We start from the raw sequence: 19,467 nt of genomic DNA, 5'->3' as shown, positions 1-19,467 counted from the left end.
GGAAAGGAGTCGTTCTTTCGTCGAACCGGCAGGACGGAGAACAGTGTGAGGTCCCAGTTGTGTCCCGCTGCTGGCTGCCCATCATCACCGCAGAGCCACCACGCCCTGTCTGTTCGGGAAGGGGTCGCGCGCGTGTGTGGAGGCAATTCGCCGGGACTGTATAAAGAGATCTCTGGACGGATCGCGACCAATCAATCTCGATTCGGTCTACTACCACCACGACGACGCCGGTAGCCGCGACCGAAATTGAACAAATACGACACTCGAGAATACGACTATATCGTAACCCGAATCGGCAGCTGGATTGCGTGGTTGTCGTTTGTTGCTGTTGTTACGTGTGTGTCCGACTTCTGACTTCTTACTTCTTCCTCCTCATCATTTGTTGTTTGTCGTTTGTGTCGTCAGTTATTGCTGTCATCCCTCAGTCAGCAATCGAAACCCAAACTTTGTCGTCGCCCAAAATGACATCGGTCCAGAGCTTCAGTGGCCTCAGGTCCATACGATCCAGCGAAAAGATGCACAAGTCGCGGAGTAAGGTGGTGAAGCCGATCCTCAAGAAATTCTCGTCTCAGTCGGAAAAGAACTCGTTGGATTTGGACCGGTCGTGGGATGAGCAAGATGAGCCCTTTCGCTACCAGAGCTCGACGGGAGCTTGGGAGGCAGGCGTGGAGGACGGCGCCTTCTACGCGACAGGCCTCAACCGAACCAGCTCGACCAAGGACGTTAGCTTTGCCCTGGGCGCCGAACCTACAGGGCGCAGCTCCCTCAGCAGCATGCGCTTCAGCAACCCTCACCATTCCCGCTCGATTAGCGGCACCAGTCACGTCTCGGTCGCGACTTCTGGCAGCGGCAGTGGTGCCGGTGCAGGCGTTGTGGGCGCCACAAGCAGCTCAGTTGCGCCGCGCACCTTCATGCACCCCTTCCAGCAGATCCCGCGCACCGCGACCCCTCCCATCTCCTACGCCAACTCGCTGGCCTCGTCCTATGTCGACAACCGCGACTACTCGCCTACCATCACCGAGGACGAGGACTACAGCTCGACCAACTACGACCTCGCCGACCCCACCACCAGTCACGTCAGCCTGAATCAATGCAACAACCACAACAGCAGTAGCATGACCAACATCCAGTACCGCCAGCAGCAATTATTACAACAAGTCCCTACGAGCAACCTCAATTCCCGCTCCCAGCCCAGTCTGAACCATTCTGGCTCGATATCTCGCCGACCGACACTCACAACCCACCGCACCACCTCGTACTCTGAAGGCCCTCGGTCGCACCCGTCATCGCTGCGCATCAACACCACTGCTGCACAATCGCTGTCCACGACGCCCGCCCGGTCTTCGCGATTGGCCAATGTCTCTAGCCAGACCGACCTCACCACTGTGGAAGTGTCGACGAGCGGCTCGCCATCCCACCCGCCCCTGCAGAAGTTCTCCTCGCCCTCGAGCACCGTGTCCTCGTCAATCTCGCCCGTGATGCGCTCCTCCTTCGAGGCCGTCAACTTCCCCCGCCTGCGCGCCAAGTCGGACATCGACACGGCGACGCGCCAAGACCACCTGCGCGAGGCCCGCCGCAAGTTCGAGGCGCGCGAGCAGGCGAAAGAGGAAAAGTACGCCCGCGAGCAGATCAAGCGCCGCGAGCGCGAGGACAACAAGCGCGCCCTCGAGGCCGAGCGCCAGGCCAAGGCCCAACGGAAGGAGCGGGAGGCGGCCCTGCTGGCCCTCGAAGCTGCCGAGATGGCCGAGGCGGCCCTGCCCCACAACAAGCAGCACAACCGCAAGAGCAGCGGCAACAGCAGCGGGCGACCTAGCACGTCGCGCATGCGCAGCAGCCGCACCATCTCGCAGCAGCACCAGCAGCGGGAACAGCGGGAGCAGGAGCAACAGCAGCAGGCCGCCGCCCACCAGGACCCCGAAAAGTTCGCCAGCGGCAACTACGAGAGCATGGAGACTCGCACCCCGCCCGCGTTCGGCCAGCGGGCCGGCACCGCCCGTGCTCCCAGCTACGAGGCGCCCCGGCGCACGCAGACGGCCAAGCGGAAGACGCACGGCGCTTGGACGGCTTTCATCCTCTGGCTGCGCACGCGGCTGCTTCGGCTCAAGAAGACGCACAAGCAGTAAACAGGGCAACACCATATACATATATCCTTACGTTTGGTCGTATCCGGAACGCGAGACGATGGATTTGCGACCATGGCCGTGCAATTTTTTTGTCGGCGATATTTCCCTTTGTGGCAGTTACAGCAGCTACATTCCTATGGCAATATCCATACACGACAGACACCCTTTGGCGCAAGTCCGGTAAAGCAGTGGCCCCCCAAGAGGGGAGATCGATAACACACCCTGCAGCAGCGCTGCCACTTGAAGAAGACGGACAGAAGAGATATGGAAGGGGAAAGAGAGAGAGAGAGCGAGCAATCATCTTTCGACACAGATACCCTGGATACACCGATCGTCATTCATCCTCACCAACATCATCATACCAACCATCAACACGGATCACACACAACTCCCAAGCGTTATAGCAAGGCGTTTTTTCTCTTCCCCACGGGCAGGCATCATCATCTTCGACCTCTTTGCGCACCTGGTTTCGCAACGCGCCTCCATTGACATCATGATCATAACGGCCTTTTACACACACACAACTCACATACTCACATCATGCATGCATTCGACACACATTTTTTTCACGGCCCTGGTTTTGGGGAATAAAGGCGCAAGCATCACCACACATATTTTCCGCGCTTGAGACGGTCAGCGCAGGGACAAGAGAGAAACGGCGTTCTTCCCGGTTGATATTACTTTTTGGACAGCGAAGCAGCACATTTTCATCCCGCATAAGCTTTTGGTGTTTTTGGTTTTTTTATTGGCCGGCTGGTGGTCAACAACAACAGATGGCGTCCTTGAGATTTCGATTGGTTTTATTTGCTTTTCTTGTTTCGCCGTTAAAGGATCGGAAGCAAACAAACAAACAACAGGACGCCTGGCGGATATCGGTTGGAGGGAGGGGGGCGATTAGGACAGGATACGGATCGCATCGGACCGGATCGTCTGGATTCATCATGGTCTTTTCCTGGGTTTCGGCTTGGTTAAGGGGTGGGTTGCTTCGATTGGCAAGCCCCGACGACTGCCGTTACCTATGCTTGTTGCGGTTCTTGGGCTGTGTGGTTTCGTTTTCGCAAACCCTGCCTGGTTCCAGTAGCAGCCGACAATGTCAAAGGAAGACATGGGACGATTCCGGATTAAGAGGAGAGAAGCAGTTGGTTTAGACAGAGGGAGAGAGTCGTCAAGACACCCCCCATCAGAAGAGGAAGAAACAAAAAAGTAAAAGCAGAAATATCATCAGCGATTTCACCATTATACTCTACCTCTTTCATGCTCATGCCTTGTGAACTGTGACTTTCCTATGCTTGTAGACAGCTACTGGCTGATATCTTGAGGCGACGTGGCTGTTGATAAGGTGCTGTCAAGATCGTAGCGTAGCGAAATGGCGTGGTATGTGTGATCGGTCTCTCAGTTTGACTGACAGCCAGTTCGGGCGGGTTTCGTGTAAGAGGCTCGACTCCAGGCGCCGGCAGTTGGGTGTGCCGGAATTAAGGTAAAACGGCGGCTCCATGGAGAAAAGAGAAATTCATGAAGGGTGAAAAACGAGTTTCCGTCTCACATGGGAATACCATCACAGCTTCTGTAGCCACATAATCGCATTGGCTTGGATGCTTCTTCCAGCGAGTTTCTGCTGGACGGCGGATATGTGTTGCAGAAGATAGAGAGAAAAGATCAAAATCACCTTACGAGAGAAAAAAAAAAGAGAGACATTGGCGAGATTTATCATAAACCTGCTGATTGAGTTTTTACAGCCTTCTTCCCAGCTGTCTAGATCTAAATATGTTCTGTCTGCCATATGGGTGAAACAGCGCCTAGCCAGACGATCATGCGTTGGGAGCTTCGAGGTCCCGGCTGGATTTATGCGGATGGATTATGGGTGGCGAGTGTACTTGCAAGCTGCGCGAGGGCAGGACCGTGAGGTTCTTAACATGTTCACTACAAATTCCTGCTAGATATTTTTGTTGTCGCAGGACCATGCCATTGGGCGATATTCATAGATCTTACAGCGTCTTTCCCTACCACTGTGAAAGTAACAGCAGGGAGGTTGCCGATTGAATGCACCCCCAAAGCATCGAACTCCTTTTCACTGGGCGCCGAGAGGGGACTAGCGTGGCGGGCTTAGTGGCTGGATCGACAGGGGTCTAGGTCTCGAGGTGTGTCTTGCCTTTGCTCTTTTCTGATTAGGCCAGTCACCAGCAGCCAGGTACGTCTTCTATTGGCGATTGATTGTCGCCTCTCCGCAGAGACTCCGGGCTCCCCCCTCCAGACGGGCAGATTGGAGATGCAGCTTGTTCGATTAGACTTCTAGACTTTTTTCCCTTGGACGATCATAAAGTTTAGGGGTCCTGGGAGCAGAAGCTGGGAGCAAGTCGAGATTGAGACATTGTGCACCCGAAATCCCCAGCAGAACAATTTAGGTAACACGAGCCGCAGAAACGGAAACCTAGGCGGCCGTGATCTCCAGAGCCGTAGATCCGTTCGTGGGCGTTAATGAGGAGTTGCAGAGCCATGACGCGGTCCTTGTCCCCTCTGGCCTTCATTTGGCGTTGGGCGATGGCGACGTCTGCGAGTCCCTTGAAGCCCGCCGAGCCTTTTGGCGGCTGGGCATCGCGGCCCCTGTCCATGCCGATTGGTCCCCCTTCCCTCTTTTTCAGGTGCGCGACCATGCCACCACCGGCTTCCATTCGATGGGTGCAATCACGCCCGGCTCCACTTTGGGGGAGGGAGCAGCAGCGGGCAATTCAATTCAGGAGGTGAGAGCTGGGAGTGGTCTTGAGTGCTTTTACGGGCGGCGGTGGTTTTGTAGTTTCCAGGGTTCCATCAACTGCGACAGACATACATTCATTCTCTTGGACATTGCATTTTCTCCTTCCATCTCAATCGTCGTCACGCCCACGCCTTTCACTAAAGCAAAGTCGATGGTTCTGCGTGCATGGTAATTAGTTTGTTCCGCAGCAGCAGACTAACCTGCTCTTTTCCCACATTCATTCATTCCCTTCTCCCCCTCTTGCTCGTATACACTGGATCTGGTTAATTGATTGAATTGATTGATCGATCCATCCGTCCTTTCGGGGCTACCTGGAACGAACAGGTTCCCTTTTTACACAACCCGGGCAGCGTATTGCCGCTCTCTTTATTCCCTCTCTTCCATCACGTTGTTTGTTGTTCTGGATTGTCTTGTCTTGTCTTGTCTTGCCGCCCCCCTTGGCCTGACTGTTGTTTCGTTCCCTCTGCCACATCTGCGACAAGGCACCCTAGACCGGGCAACCGACAGCCAAGTTTCCAGCAGTCGTTCGTTAATTCGTTACGCATCCCCGCGTGTCGTGTGCGACGTCCTGTCATTTCGATCTACGATCATCAGCATTATTCGAATCGAGCCCGTCGCGAACGACCGCCCGATTTCTCCAGAATACTAGACACTTGGATCGACCTCTCCTCCACGCTTTTCGGCCCTTTACCCAGAAAAAAACCAGTCAGCCTCCCGCCGGCGCATAACAAGCTGTTGTAACAACGTTCCATCTTTAACGACACCGTCACCATGGTGAGGCTGTCCTCGCTGTTGACGGCGTTGAGCTTGGGCGTGGCCCAGGTCTTCGCCGCCCTCGAAGTCGACCTTGACGACGTTGGTAGGTTTCCCCCAACGCCCATCCATCCAACCCCCCTTAACCCCCGGCTCCCAGCTTTTCTCCATCTCCCGGGTCCTGCTACGGAAACCAAATGCTAATTACGAATTCTCAACGCCCACAGAGTCCATCAAGCGCGCCGCCAAGAATGTCGCCGACGACATGCTCACTTTCTACCGGGGTGACGAGCCGGGCTGGGTGCCCGGTATTCTGCCCGGACCCCCTCCCGATGGCGATTACTACTGGTGGCACGGCGGTGCCATGTGGGGAGCCCTGCTCGACTACCGACACCACACTGGCGACACCGACTACGACCGGATCGTGTACGAGGCTATGCTGTTCCAGGTTGGCGACGACCGCGACTACAACCCAGCCAACTGGTCCGCGTCCATGGGTAACGATGATCAGGCCTTCTGGGGCATGTCGGCCATGATTGCTGCCGAGGCTGGCTTCAAGGACCCCCCGAAGGACCAGGCCCAGTGGTTGTCCCTTGTTCAGGCCGTCTTCAACGATCAGACCATGCCCGACCGCCGCGTCACCGAGGGTCCCTGCAAGGGTGGTCTCCGATGGCAGGCCGTCCGATACAACAACGGTTTCGACTACATCAACACCATCGCCAACGCCTGCTACTTCAACATGGGTGCCCGCCTCGCCCGCTACACCGGCAACCAGACCTACGTGGACCTGGTGGAGGCTACCTACGAGACCATCAAGCGGCTCGGCTACATCGACAAGGACTACAATGTCTTCGACGGCGCCCATCTTCCCAACTGCGACAAGATCAACAGAGCCCAGTTCTCCTACAACATCGGCCTGCTGGTCCAAGGCGCGGCGGCTCTGTACAACTTGACGGAATCGGAGAAGTGGAAGACGGAACTCGACAACCTCCTTGACGCCACCTTCAAGGTCTTCTGGCCCAACGGAATCGCTTTTGAGATTTCTTGTGAAAGCTCCCAGGGCGCCGGTTGCAACAAGGATATGGAGGCGTACAAGGGCTTCGTCCACCGCTGGCTCGGCTACACGGCCCAGGTGGCCCCCCACACGGCGGCCAAGATCAAGCCCATGATCCGGTCTTCCACGGCGGCTGCCGTCAGCCAGTGCACAGGCGGCTCCAACGGGCGCTTCTGCGGCTTCCACTGGTCCACGCACACGTTCGACGGCGCCATCGGGGCGGGTCAGCAGATGAACGTCCTGGGCGCCCTGACGGCCATGCTGATGCCCGACAAGGGCGGCCCGCCGCCCCTGACCAACAACACGGGTGGTACGAGTTCGGGAGACTACGACGCCGGAGGTCACTCGTCCGTCAGCAAGGTTGTGACCCCCGTCACCGGCGGCGACCGGGCTGGCGCAGGCTTCCTGACGGCGCTCATTATTGCGGGGGCCCTGGGTGCGTTTGCCTGGATGAGCACCGACGGAATTGCCGAGTAGAAAGTTTTGTTGGTTTCGCTGTGCTGTTCGTTGTGGTCCTTTGGATTAGAAGGCGAGAAAGAGAAGAGAAATTTATTCATCAAAATACCCCCCCATTTGGTTCTTTGTTGCGAGTGTGCACACATGAGAAAAGCAATTGAAAAGGGGCGAGGCATCGCCAGCATCAAATCCGTGTGTTGTTGACAAACTTGTGGTTATATATATCTGGGAAATGGCAAAGGATTTAGGCGTTTATGTTTATTTCCCATTTGCGTTCATCATTTTGGGGGTTTCTTCCCCCTTTTCGTAGTGCAAGCAAGCTACTTTCGGGCTGAACCGTGTAGTAAACCTCTTCCCCATAGGCTGGGGTTGATTGCTTGATACTGAACTAAGAGCACAGCACGTCTTCTTGTGCCATGATATGCTTTCCTGTGAGATTCGAGAGACTGTTCGTGATTGGTGGTGACTGTTGCTTAGTCGATGTTCGTTTGCCGGCACCCGCGGTAGGAGGGTTATTTGTACATATTGATATGCAGGTAATGCCGTGTTGGACTTTGGCAGAACTAGATTTCGCAAATCATGTTGGCAAATGTAGATGCAAGTTGGACAATTTCTTTTGACCCTTTGAGCGTCTTGCCCTTTCCGTGTAGCATGCGGCAGCAATAACAGACTTCTCTACACACTCACTTATATAATTAAGCTATCACGTATCTCCTCAATATCAACACGTTGAAAGAAAGAAATGTAAATGCATATGGAGAGAAAAAGGTGCCGGGAGTGAATACTCGGCAGCAACTTAATACACACCGAGAGAGCGGTAACGCCAATCTGATTCTCTTGCGCTTATATCATCATCTATCCCATTACTAGCTTTACCAAAAGTCAAACGATCATGGCTCATTCTCATCATCATTATCACCACCACCACGTATCCAATTTGGGCAACACGGAGCTCATTGAGTCGGGAGATTGTGATAGCATATACCCCGGCCTCTTTCTCACGCCCACGGCGTCAGCCGAATGTTCAGTCCCTGCGCATACCCTATGACCCAATCCCGGAAAGCAAAGTCGTTTCTCCTCCCTTGTCCGTCCCCGTCCCCGTCCCCACTCGCAGCCTCTGCTGCTGCCACTTCTTCTTCTCCTTCCGTTCTGTTGTTATCCGCCGCCGCCGCCGCCGCCTCGATATCAAACGCGTACAGCAGGTGAAACAGCGCCAGCTGCACCGCCAAGTACGCCACCGTCTTCCCCGGGCACGCCCGCGGCCCCTTGAGGAACGGGCAGAAGGCCGCGACCATGCGCGTGTCGAGCGGTCGCGCCAGCCAGCGCTCGGGCCGGAAGGCGTGCGGGTCCGGCCCGTAGATGTCCGGGTCGCGGTGCAGGGCGTAGGCGCAGACGCCGACGGTGGCGCCGGCGGGGACGGGGACGCCGTCGATGACCATGGGACCCGTTGTGGGAGAGGCGGCGACCTCGCGGGGGATGCTGCTGGGTTTCGGCGGGTTCAGGCGCATGGCCTCGTCGACGCAGGCGCGGAGGTAGCGGAGGGACGGGCCCAGGACGGCGGCGGGGTCGGTGACGGTCGTGGGGTGGAGGCCGCTGGTGGTGCGGACCTCGGCCGTGGCGCGGGCTAGGCTCGTGGGGGTGGGGGATTGGGTGGTCCAGTGGAACAGGGTGGCGGCGATGGTGAAGCGGACGGCGTCGCTGCCGGCGGCGATGAGGAGGGAGCTGTCGGCGCGCAGGTCGATGCGGCTGTAGAGGTTGGCGCGGAGGAGGTGGCCGAAGATGTCGCCGTTTTTCTTGTCCTTCTTTCTCTTCCCGGCCTCTCCATCTTCATCGTTGTTTCCCTCCGTCGTCACCGCTGCTTTCTCCTCGTCCTCCTCCCGCGCGAGCCGGTCCAGCCGCCGGTCCACCTGGCGGTCGGCCAGGTCTGCGTACCGCTGCGCCTCGACGGCCGTGCGCATACGCAGCCGCGCCGGCCATCGGGATCCCAGGAACCGGCGCCAGAGGCCCAGGGCGTAGCGGAAGAAGCCCGCCCAGTACAGGAAGACGCTGGCGTCCTGCAGGCAGCGCGGCAGCCAGCGGTAGTCGGCGCGGCGCAGCAGGTCGAGGGACTGGCCGAAGGCGAGGGTGGTGATGAGGTCGAAGCCGTACCAGGACGCGAGCTGGTTGATGTCGACTTCTATTGTTCCTCCTCCTCCTCCTGCCCCTGCCCCTGCCCCTTTATTATTGTTGTCAGTAGTAGTGGTAGTGGTAGTAGTACACGGTCGCCCCTCTTCCCGGATGACGTCGACCAGCACCCCGGCTAGCGCGTGGATGGTCTGAAACGCCTCGTCGCGCGCCGGCATGGCCCGGTCCAGGACGCGCCGGCGGGCCGCGTGGGCGTCGGGCGCCCGCTCCATCTGCACGCTGCGGCCGCCCTCGGGCCCGCCGTCCAGCAGGCCGTAGAACTCGTCGCCCTTGAAGACGGGGGCGCCCTTGGCGTGGATCGTCCTGAGGGCCGAGAGGGTGCTGAAGGAGAGCTGCAAATTGCATTATTAGATATTTTAGCAATCATTCAGAGTTATGTGATTATATAATGAGGCAGTGGCAATAGAGATTGCTTCTCTAGTGGTGTCTTACCGAGTCTGGTCCTATGCGGACGACGCTTCCTGTGTAAGTTGGTCAGAGAGAAGATCCTGTTGGACGGTTGATTCCTAGACCAAATGGGAGCGAGGGCGCTACGAACCATATTTCTGGTGCGCCGCGAGCTCTTGTAAGTGCCGGTTGCCCTTGCGGCACTGCCATACTCGCGGCAGCCCGGAGACGCGCTGCAGAAAGGGGCCAGGGACTCGGGCCAGGGGATGGAGTCCGGGGCAGATGCGATACACCGCCAGGAGGAAGGGCGAGATGATCTGCTCGCTGTGTGAGCAATTTATGCAAGCCTCGTTCTGGCATGTCGCTCCGAGACATGGCGCTTTCACTTACAAGAGCAACGGCGATCATCAAAGCGATAGACCACACGTCAGCTGCGGCCATGGCGGCAAAGGAGGCCATGGTGCCCTGACTCATTTTGGGTACTGGAATAGTGATGACAGTTCAGATATCGCAGTTCATGTCTCATGGATCATCACATATGGAACGGGGCCATCCTTGCTTTTGAACCATCGTTCCGGGGTGGGAGGGAACTCATGGCTACCCCACTCGACGGCCATCGCACCTTCGTTGCGGGCGAGAGATCTTCTCCGCATTGGGTCTGCATGCATAGAGGGTGCCTCCTATCTGCCGTGCCACTACCTCCTTTTTGGGAACCGGGTGCGACGATGGAAGTCTGCATGCTTCGTATAGAGATAGAATGCCGCATGCTGGGTGGTCAGGTTCCAGAGCCAGCAGCGCCACCACACGGCTCAGGGACCCTACACTTCGACGAGTTATACTTCGGCATCTGCACACTGATGTGTGTGACGTTGCTACTCTCTGTCTGAGTTTCGCCATACTGCTCAACACCCTGGAGTGGCACGACGTGATAACCATCACCGATTTCCCCCGCACGTTCACCGCATTACTTTGGAAAGAGCATGCGAGGATGCATCATAGAGTTGAGATCGTCTGTTCGAGAGGCTCTTGCTTACACATAAGTCTATAATGCCGGTGCTTCTAGTATCTTCGTACTATCTTTACTTCTAAATATCATACCCCGGTGTAGTGAAATACTGCCCAGCATCTTGCTTGTTTTACGACCATTGAACGCCGTAGCGAATAACCTTGACAGTCAAACAGCTCCCTTGCCCCACACCAGTCGTCTCTTCCCTATGGCTGTGCCTGAAAAGCACGACGACGTGCAAGTCGCCACGGAGGCCGAGGATAAACCCCAGATACACAATGTCGGCTCCAAAGAGGACAGCCAGCGCAGTGATGTAGAGACTGCCAGCACCGCCTCCAGCGGCGGACTGATCGAGGTAAATTCATTTGCTGATGAAATACAACAAACCTTGAGGGGAAAAAAGAGAACATTCTCTAACACACTCGATCCTCGCAGGGCTACATCTCGTACCTCCCAATCGTCCAGTTCGGCTTCGCCCTGCTGGCGACGTGGGAGTGCATCGGCATCACCCTGCAGCAGACCCTGCTCAACGGCGGCACCGCGGCCCTCGTGTACGGCACCCTGTTCTCGGGCGTGGGCTGGTGCGTCGTCGCCCTGTCCATCGCCGAGATGGCGTCCATGGACCCCGTCGTGGGCGCCCAGTACCGCTGGTCCGCCCGCTTCGCTCCGGGGGGGGCCCACCGCCCAGCGCTTCTGGGGCCTGTTCCAGGGCTGGGTCACCGTCTTCGGCTGGATGACGGGCGCCGCCGCCAACCTCGTGTATTTGGCGCAGGGAGTGCTGGCCATCGCCGTCATGTGGAACCCCACGTTCGAGCCGACGGCGTGGCAGACGGCCCTCGTCATGTGCGCTTTCGTCGTGCCGCCCGTCGTCGGCAACCTCTGGTTCCGCCGCCTTGTCGCGCCCATGGAGCATTTCGGCGGCGTCTGCCACGCCGTCTTCTGGCTCGCCAGCCTGGCCGTCCTGGGGGCGCTGGGCACGCGAGGGTCGCACGCCTCAGTCTGGGCCACCCCGCCCGGGAGCAAGGCCGGCTGGGCCGGAAGACCCGGCGTCGCGTTCGGGGTCGGGACGATGCCGCTGGCCTTCCCCGGCACCGGGTTCGACGGGGTGATTCACCTGAGCAAGGAGACGCGCGACGCCTCGCGCACCATCCCGGGCGCCATCGTGGCCGCCGTCGTGCTCAACGCGCTCATGGCCTTCGTCTGGGCCGTGGTGGTGGCCTACTACCTCGGCGACGCCGACGCGCTGCTGGCCGAGTCGCCCCTGGACCTCGCCCTCCTGGGCCTCTACCTGCGGGCGACGGGCTCCAAGGCGGCGGCGACGGCGCTCGTGCTCTTCCACGAGCTGATCCTGTACGTCTCGCTCTACAACATCTACGCCTCGGTGGCGCGCCTGGCGTGGGCCTTCAGCGAGAACGGGGGCCTGCCGTGCTCGGGCTACTTCGTCCACGTCTCGCGCCGCTTCCACCAGCCGCTCCGCACCCTCGGCCTGCTGGTCGTCGTCGACGTCGCCCTGTGCATGGTCTCCATCGGCAGCACCACGGCCTTCAACGCCATGATCTCGCTGCCGCTGCTCGCCATCTCCCTCTCCTACGGCATGCCCATCGCCTTCCTGCTGCTGCGCCGGCTGCGCGGCCAGCCCGTCGGCAAGCTCGGGCCCTTTCGCCTGCCGGCGCGCGGGGGCCTGGTCGTCGTTGTCAACGCCCTCGCCGTCGCCTTCATCCTGTACGTGCTCAGCTTCGCGGGGCTGCCGACCGTCATGCCCGTTACAAAAGACAACATGAACTATGCGGGGCCCATGATGCTGGGGCTCATGCTGCTCGCGGTGGGGGATTGGTGCGTCTCGGGGAGGAGGCGGTTTTGGGTGCCAGAGGTGCACTTTGATTCGTGAGCCTGAAGTCCATGAGGGCTGCTGGGCTCAGCACACAGACAAAGTAAGATCTCGTTACGATCTATGCATATTGTACTTCGCAATGTTATTGGTTATCCCTACGGAATGTGGTTGGTTTGTGCATCATTGCTTCTTACGTGTAGCTCCCCTCACGGACCCCTCCTCCTGGGACTGCATTGCCACTCCAACGCCATTTATGATTTAGAGTGACAGGTGCAGCATCATTTCATCACATCTGGTCTAGGTCATAACTGAGAACTGATATCATCTATGTTTGTCCTGGTCGATCTATCTATCCCTTGCAGCTTCAATCCCTACTGGTGTAAACTACTACTTACTGAAAAGTCTCCGAGCAAGCACCCTGGTAGCCAACCGAACTAGCACGCTTGCATTGGAGTACTTAAGGGTTAGTCTTCGCAAGTGCAACCCCGCCAAAAACGTCAACCCAGGATCACCCATCCAATTTGCTATCTTCACGATGTTGGACCCAAAACCCACCCTGCACCATCTAAACGTATGTATATACACCCCCCATGAAGAAGAGTGGTAGAGAGGAAGGATACGCGATTGAGCTGCAGCGTGAATGACTAACCTGCCCACCAGGACTCGCAATCCCAGTCGATCCTCTGGCTCCTCGAGGAGCTGGGCATCGACTACAACCTGGTCCCCTACAAGCGCGACAAGGGCCGCGCCCCGCCGGAGCTCAAGACCATCCACCCGCGCGGCAAGTCGCCCACGCTGGTGACGGCCGCGGGCCGCGTCATCACGGAGCGCAGCGCCATCACGCTGTACCTGATCCGCACCTACGACGCCGCCGGCCGCTTCCAGGTGGCCCATCCCGTCCTGCCATCTCCGTTATCATCCTCCTCGTCCTCGTCCCCTGAAAATGGCGGTGACGAGGAGGACGACCTGGTCCGCGAGGAAGAGCTCGTCTCGCTCGGCACGGCGACCCTGAACCCCATCATCCTGTTCGCCTTCGTGCTCGGCGTCGTCGTCAAGTTCACGCCCTTCCTGGTGCGGCCCATCATGGCCGGCTTCAACCTGCTGCTGCGCAAGGCCTTCCTGGACGCGGAGCTCGCCGGCGGCTTCGCCGAGCTGGAGCGGTGCCTTTTGCTGCCCAAGAAGAAATCCTCTACCACTGGCACGGGGGAGGAGCATGCGCGCGAGTACCTCATGGGCGGCCCGGAGCCGACCCGCGCCGACTTCATGATGTGGTGGTTCGTCGACTGGGCCGTGGCGGGCAGGCTGGTCGATCTGCCGGACAAGTACCCGGCGACCCAGGCGTGGCTGGCGAGGTGCATGGCGCGGCCGGCGTACCGGCGGTCGCTGGAGAAGGGGAATGGGTATGATATGGGCAGGGACGCTTACTAGGGCTGCGGCGGCATAGTTGAATGCCAAGGCCAAAGTAGCTAGTCCTTCTTCGTGAGACGTCAGTCATGAAACATGGCGACGACGAAAGCCTGGTTGAGAGATGAGGCAATGGTAGAAGTGAACAGCCTCGAGGGCGACTGCTAGTATCTATCTGCCAGTGACCCTGCATGATTGGCATGTTATTCGTTGAAAGCATCTGAACATTATACATACATACATGCAGCTACCTGGACTTCATCTAGTTAAGGTAACTGATGTAGCAATGTCAACTCCCTAACACGAACCAAGATTTCGCTGTTGTGACATTCGGCTGCAATCTTCCCACTAGAAGCTCGCGCCTTACACAACACATGCAGCTCTTGACTTGGGTATTGGGGCTAATCATGTTATTAATACTCGGCATGCAGCAATAATAAAAATACACGGGCAAATATTTCACCTCTATAGGTCCGGAAAAACAACAACGAGAAAGGAGCCGGACATCCAAGCGACAATAAAGCCCCACCCTCGGCACCGAGCACCTGGGAGACACAGCCCATCCATTGATTGGCCAGCATTGTCCTGTACCTGGTTGCGCCCTTGGCCGTCGTATTTGTTGTATTGGCGCCCGTGCTGCTCGTTGCTCTCTCCCTTGCGTCTGGGACCGAGGTGGTAAGGATGAGAGGGAGGTTTGTGCAGTAATCTGTGTACGGCGATTCGCCGGTAAGCGCGGCAAAATTAGAGGCAGATGAAAATTCAAAAACAATACTCGCTCGCACCACCAAATCTATACACGCCCTGTCCTCCCTTCTCAGCGCATCAATTTGGCGCCCGCGCTCGACACGAGAAGTGAGAGATCCACCCGCCAGCCGCTTGAGGAAACTGGCACGAACGACGGTAAACCCGGCAGTCGCAGCGATGGGGTTTTGCGGCAAGTGGTGTGGAGCAATACAAGGGGAAGGAAAGAAGAAATCGGCCACTTTCAGTTTGCAGTCTGTGATGAGCCCACCGAAAAGCTGTCCTCGGCTTGCTCAGATTGGTCCCAGTCAATCATCGCAGACAGGAAGTACGGGGTGGATACCTCCTACCATTTTGGCAGGGGGTCCGTTCGCTGCGCCAACTGCCAAAAAACCAACCGCCGTCCAATGGCTGATGAACGAACGGACGGTTAACGTGTGCCGATTGGAACGTTTCTAAACATAGGCCGCATGGGATTTTTTTTTTTTTTTTTTGACAGACGGATATGGATATGGATATGGACAAAAGTATGGGGATGGGGGGAATATTCCGAAATTCTCTCAATCCTACCATACGAGAAGCCCTTTCGTTTCATGGGCCTTGCCGAGCTATGCCCATGAGCCATTGCTGACGGACAGGAAGGACAGTTCGATATAAAGGGCCGGCGGCTGCCTCTCTCTTACAGCTGGGGCAATTGATCATCAGTACCCAGCTCCGATCTACAGACTTACTTACTCATCACTCGCATACAAACTCGCAAGTTCAGTCGATCATCGTTGCCCAAGATGCAGTTCTCTACGCTGATCCTTTCCCTTACTCTGGGCGTTCTGGCCTACGGCCAAAACACCAACACCACCATCTGCGACAACAGCCCCAGCGGCAGCGTCTACTGCGGGTAAGTCCGACATCTATCTGACTTCCAACAACACGATAAACCAAAGTCACTGACAATATCATAGAAAGAACAACATGCTCATCAGATGCCGGGACGGCCAGCTGCTCGACGAGGCGCCGTCCAACTGCAGAGGAGCGTCCGGGTGGAGGTGTGTAAATGAGACGGACCCGCACTCTGGGCTCCCCTCTGCTGGCTGCTATCCCGAGCGCACGGTCCGAGGCGAAGCCAGACGACAGCGGTAGATGGATGGCATTCATTGCCAGTCATTGCCATTGCCATTTATCGATTGGTCGTGAGAGATTTTCATTCATGTGGACGGGAAATTGAAGATCCCGACACACACACACACACCACCACTACTTTCCTCTCAAAGTATGTACCGAAACATGGGCCCGTAATTCTCCACCGCCGCCGCCCCTCCCCCCTCGCCCTCCTCAACCACCCCTTCCTCCTCCGATGACTTCGCCCCCGCCGTCACGGCGCCTCCTCGCGCCCGCTGCTCCTCCAGGGTGCCGTACCGGCGGTCCAGCCGCCGGTTCTCGCGCATCAGCAGCAGCCTAAGGGCGAGCGCCAGCAGCGCCGTGAAGAACATGAAGGCCGCGCAGACGCTCTGCCCCTTGACGTAGTACGGCCGCTCGCGCGCGGGGAAAATGTTGGTCCCCAGCAGGGGACCGCACTGCCCCACGGCGTTGAGCATGACCATGCCGGCCCCGCGCCGCGAGTCGGAGCCCTGGTTGTTCATGACCCAGGGCAGGATGTTGCCGATGGCGGGGAACACGCCCGCGGCCGCGAGGAAGACGCCCGCGTAGCGCGCCGCCACGCTCTTGCAGGTGGCCAGCATGACGTAGCCGACGCCCGCCATGAGACTCAAAGCGATGATCATGAGCCCGCGCTGCCGCGTGCGGTCGGCGACCCAGGTCGTCAGGACGGTGAGGCAGGCCGAGAGGAAGAAGGGCGGGGCGCTGAGCCCTTGCGCCGTGACGCCGCCGAAGCCCATCTGGTTCAGGATGGTGGGCACGAAGACGGGCAGCGAGGCGTACGAGACGTTGCAGCTGAAGTACATGAAGGCCGTGAGCCAGGGCTTGGGGTCCCGCAGCGTGGCCAGCACGTCGGGCCAGTGGATCCCGCCGACGCGCGCCGCGGGGCTGTCGCCGACCTGCTTCACCCCGCGCGCCGTCGCGGCCTGCTTTTCCGGGCCCGTCAGGAACCGCGCGTGCTGCGGCGTGTCGGGCAGGCAGAAGTAGGCGACGGGCGCCATCAGGATCGTGGGCACGCCCTCCACCAGGAACAGGAGCCGCCAGTTGGCCAGGCCGGGGTGGCCCGACGTGATGCCGTACGCTAGGGCGCCGCTAAAGCAGGTGGCCAGGGGTGCCGCTGTTAGGGACAGGAGTTAGTGAAAAGCGTGTCCAACTATGCAGGCTCGCACAGATGTTTCCCCAACTTTCTTCCAACTTCCAATAGACGAACAAGAAAATAAAATAAAAAAACAAATTCAAAATTCAATCAGATAAGAGAGATATCACGTACCGGCGAGAAACAGGCCAGAGCGGAATCCGAGCTCGTGACGCAGGTAGAAGAAACTCAGCAGGTAGGGTATCCCAGGACCAAAGCCGGCTTTGCATCATGCCCATGTTAGCCAACTACATATCATTTCAATGAAGCCGGATTCATAACAACAACGCACTCACCTTCCGAAGCCCCGAGCAGGAAGCGCAGCGCCATGAGCCCGCCCCAGCTGGTCACGGCGGCCTGGCAGGTGGCGACGACGCCCCAGGCGAAGACGATGAAGCAGGCCCAGGCGTGCGGGGGCAGCACCTTCCACATGATGATGAGGAACTCGAAGAGGATGTAGGGGATGTAGAAGATGGTCAGCAGCCACTCGTACTGGTCGCCGCGCAGGCCGAGGTCCTCCTCCATGCCCGCGATGCGCGCATTGCTAAGGAAGGGGCGGCGTGAGTTAGCCTCTGTTCTGTTACACTTGTCGACTCGTTTTCGAGCAGCGAATAAATGCGTGCGTGCTCTTTCAGGATTGGAGAAATAGAAAGAACTGGAATTAGTTATGCGTGCGCGACTCACCCAATGTTGGACCGGTCCAGAAAAGACAAGAGGACTGTGATGCGGATGGACTCGTGGTCAGTTTCTACGGAGCGATACCCTAAGGGGAGCGGGCGGATGCGCCGGGACGTGCTTGGCAGGTTCACTCACACAAAAACGAGACCAAAGGCACTATGCGATGGTCCAGCTTCCGGACGACGCGCCGTTCCAGCGCAGCATCGACGACGGCTGTGGCGCCCAATTTGGGTTCGATCTGACCTGCGTGGCCTTTTTCGGCATCTTGGTCAGAGGCCTCATGCCGTATCGGGTCCGACATTTCGTGGGGGTATAGATAAAGTTGAAGATGGCTTGGCAACGAGATGGTGATGAGAGAATGAAGTCCTTTCCTGCAAGTACCACTTAAATTTCCCAGACGGCCAGTCTATTAACTACGTTTTCCAATCACGGGAAGTAGCAGACATTGAATGGAAGAATGAGGGGTGAGAGAATGAACAGGTTGATGAAGTAGGGTGGCATTTCAAGTAAAAAGTAGTCTCCAACCGGCTCTGTTGACGAAAAGACGGTCGCTGTTTCGAGACAATAAGTCCCGGGGCCCGGTTCTCGCAGGCCTCCCGATAGCTATGTATCTTCTCATATAGTGTGTGTGGTATCATCGAGCAGACTAACCAAAACGCGATGGAGGGTTCGTTCGCTCCATGAACGGACCGACAGCGGTGAATACCAATACTGCACACCATGGGCTCGTTCAGGGTCATGGGCTCGTCGATGGAGAGGTTGAGCAACCCCAATGATCCCCTCTTAGCGCCCAGCTACCCCAGAGATCAGCTACGGTAGGGCGGGGCTTGGCGTGGCGGCGGGCCAATCGTTCGCCCTTGCCCTCCCTCCCTCATCACCGTAATTGCCGGAGCTTGTTTTTTCTCACGCGGGGTAAGAGAGAGAAGAAGAAAAAGGCGGCATTGCCTTCAATAGAGAGAAGGGGTGGACTCGGCGATGTTCGAGACCGGACATCCTCAGGTCAACTTGAATCAGTGTTCTGTATCAAATTGATCAAGTAGATACGACAATTGTCAGGACGGAAAAGTATGAAAAACCCCCGATGCGAGTGTTACGCCGACAGCGGACTTGCACGGCTTTGGCATCGCCATGAATGACTCTTCTCGATACTGGCAGAGTAGATGGAGCCCCCAGTTCCCGCTATGCATCAGCAGCCTGCAGATGTATACTACCTGGCACCAGCACAACCCCAAAACCACACGCAAACACCTGCATACTTACATACTTCATACCCCTACCATACCACTCGGCGCCGCGGAAGTCCCGGCGTGCTTCCACGTTCTGTCCCACTCCCAACAAACACCCCCTCATCCAATACCACCTACACGAAGCTTGAGTGGCCAGCGAAACCGATAACGTCGAATGTTGTTGTGTCGGCCCTTTCATCAGAACAAAAAGCGAAAATTGTGCGTGTCAAATGATGGTGTACGACTAGCATGGGATCGGATGAGGGCAAATCGACGGCCGGCCTCTGAAAAGCCAGGGAGGATGCCTGCTTTCCCCTGACGTCAATTCATCGGTTGCGCCAAGATCGGCGCGTTGCGAGAGCACGGCGTTCTTAGCTCGGCGAGAGGCGCGGATGTTCCCGTTCGGCGTCCTCATGCAGTACCATCATGAGATGACAGGCTTGCAAGCGATCGTGTCGGTTCTCTTGTTTGTCGCATGTCGCATCGTGCGATCTCGGGAGGTCCCTCATCACGCGGCGGGTTTTCGACAGGGTTCCAGCTGTGTTTGGTGGTGGTGGGGTCTTCTTCTCTGTAAGTGGGTGGTGG

The 19,467-nt window shown here is 57.7% G+C and overlaps 8 protein-coding genes across 8 annotated transcripts; 5 read left to right on the top strand and 3 right to left on the bottom strand.

Moving 5' to 3' along the window:
* Positions 1-461: 461 nt before the first annotated feature.
* On the top strand, positions 462-2,123 carry PG985_001452 (uncharacterized protein; the record flags this gene model as incomplete). Its single annotated transcript, XM_066821221.1, has 1 exon — positions 462-2,123. The coding sequence occupies one exon, from the start codon at positions 462-464 to the stop codon at positions 2,121-2,123; it is 1,662 nt and encodes a 553-aa protein (XP_066692100.1).
* A 2,321-nt stretch (positions 2,124-4,444) lies between these two features.
* Positions 4,445-4,732, bottom strand: PG985_001451 (uncharacterized protein; the record flags this gene model as incomplete). Its single annotated transcript, XM_066821220.1, has 1 exon — positions 4,445-4,732. One exon carries the CDS (start codon positions 4,730-4,732, stop codon positions 4,445-4,447), a length of 288 nt encoding a protein of 95 aa, XP_066692099.1.
* A 914-nt stretch (positions 4,733-5,646) lies between these two features.
* Positions 5,647-7,159, top strand: PG985_001450 (glycoside hydrolase family 76 protein; the record flags this gene model as incomplete). The annotated part of the gene is made up of 2 exons (XM_066821219.1): positions 5,647-5,734; positions 5,856-7,159. 2 exons carry the CDS (start codon positions 5,647-5,649, stop codon positions 7,157-7,159), a joined length of 1,392 nt encoding a protein of 463 aa, XP_066692098.1.
* A 977-nt stretch (positions 7,160-8,136) lies between these two features.
* Positions 8,137-10,168, bottom strand: PG985_001449 (uncharacterized protein; the record flags this gene model as incomplete). The annotated part of the gene is made up of 4 exons (XM_066821218.1): positions 8,137-9,654; positions 9,755-9,783; positions 9,861-10,026; positions 10,100-10,168. 4 exons carry the CDS (start codon positions 10,166-10,168, stop codon positions 8,137-8,139), a joined length of 1,782 nt encoding a protein of 593 aa, XP_066692097.1.
* A 755-nt stretch (positions 10,169-10,923) lies between these two features.
* Positions 10,924-12,603, top strand: PG985_001448 (uncharacterized protein; the record flags this gene model as incomplete). Its single annotated transcript, XM_066821217.1, has 3 exons — positions 10,924-11,070; positions 11,151-11,329; positions 11,358-12,603. The coding sequence occupies 3 exons, from the start codon at positions 10,924-10,926 to the stop codon at positions 12,601-12,603; spliced, it is 1,572 nt and encodes a 523-aa protein (XP_066692096.1).
* Positions 12,604-13,081: 478 nt separating this feature from the next.
* Positions 13,082-13,974, top strand: PG985_001447 (glutathione S-transferase; the record flags this gene model as incomplete). Its single annotated transcript, XM_066821216.1, has 2 exons — positions 13,082-13,117; positions 13,207-13,974. The coding sequence occupies 2 exons, from the start codon at positions 13,082-13,084 to the stop codon at positions 13,972-13,974; spliced, it is 804 nt and encodes a 267-aa protein (XP_066692095.1).
* Positions 13,975-15,476: 1,502 nt separating this feature from the next.
* On the top strand, positions 15,477-15,828 carry PG985_001446 (uncharacterized protein; the record flags this gene model as incomplete). Its single annotated transcript, XM_066821215.1, has 2 exons — positions 15,477-15,586; positions 15,651-15,828. The coding sequence occupies 2 exons, from the start codon at positions 15,477-15,479 to the stop codon at positions 15,826-15,828; spliced, it is 288 nt and encodes a 95-aa protein (XP_066692094.1).
* A 125-nt stretch (positions 15,829-15,953) lies between these two features.
* Positions 15,954-17,957, bottom strand: PG985_001445 (pantothenate transporter liz1; the record flags this gene model as incomplete). The annotated part of the gene is made up of 5 exons (XM_066821214.1): positions 15,954-16,960; positions 17,114-17,200; positions 17,275-17,522; positions 17,663-17,696; positions 17,792-17,957. 5 exons carry the CDS (start codon positions 17,955-17,957, stop codon positions 15,954-15,956), a joined length of 1,542 nt encoding a protein of 513 aa, XP_066692093.1.
* Positions 17,958-19,467: the final 1,510 nt, after the last annotated feature.

Source organism: Apiospora marii (genome assembly GCF_038362585.1).
Source record: "Apiospora marii strain CBS 49790 chromosome Unknown utg000001l_segment0_segment0, whole genome shotgun sequence".
Taxonomy (NCBI): Eukaryota; Fungi; Ascomycota; class Sordariomycetes; order Amphisphaeriales; family Apiosporaceae; genus Apiospora; species Apiospora marii.
This window is presented reverse-complemented; position numbering and strand designations above follow the sequence as displayed.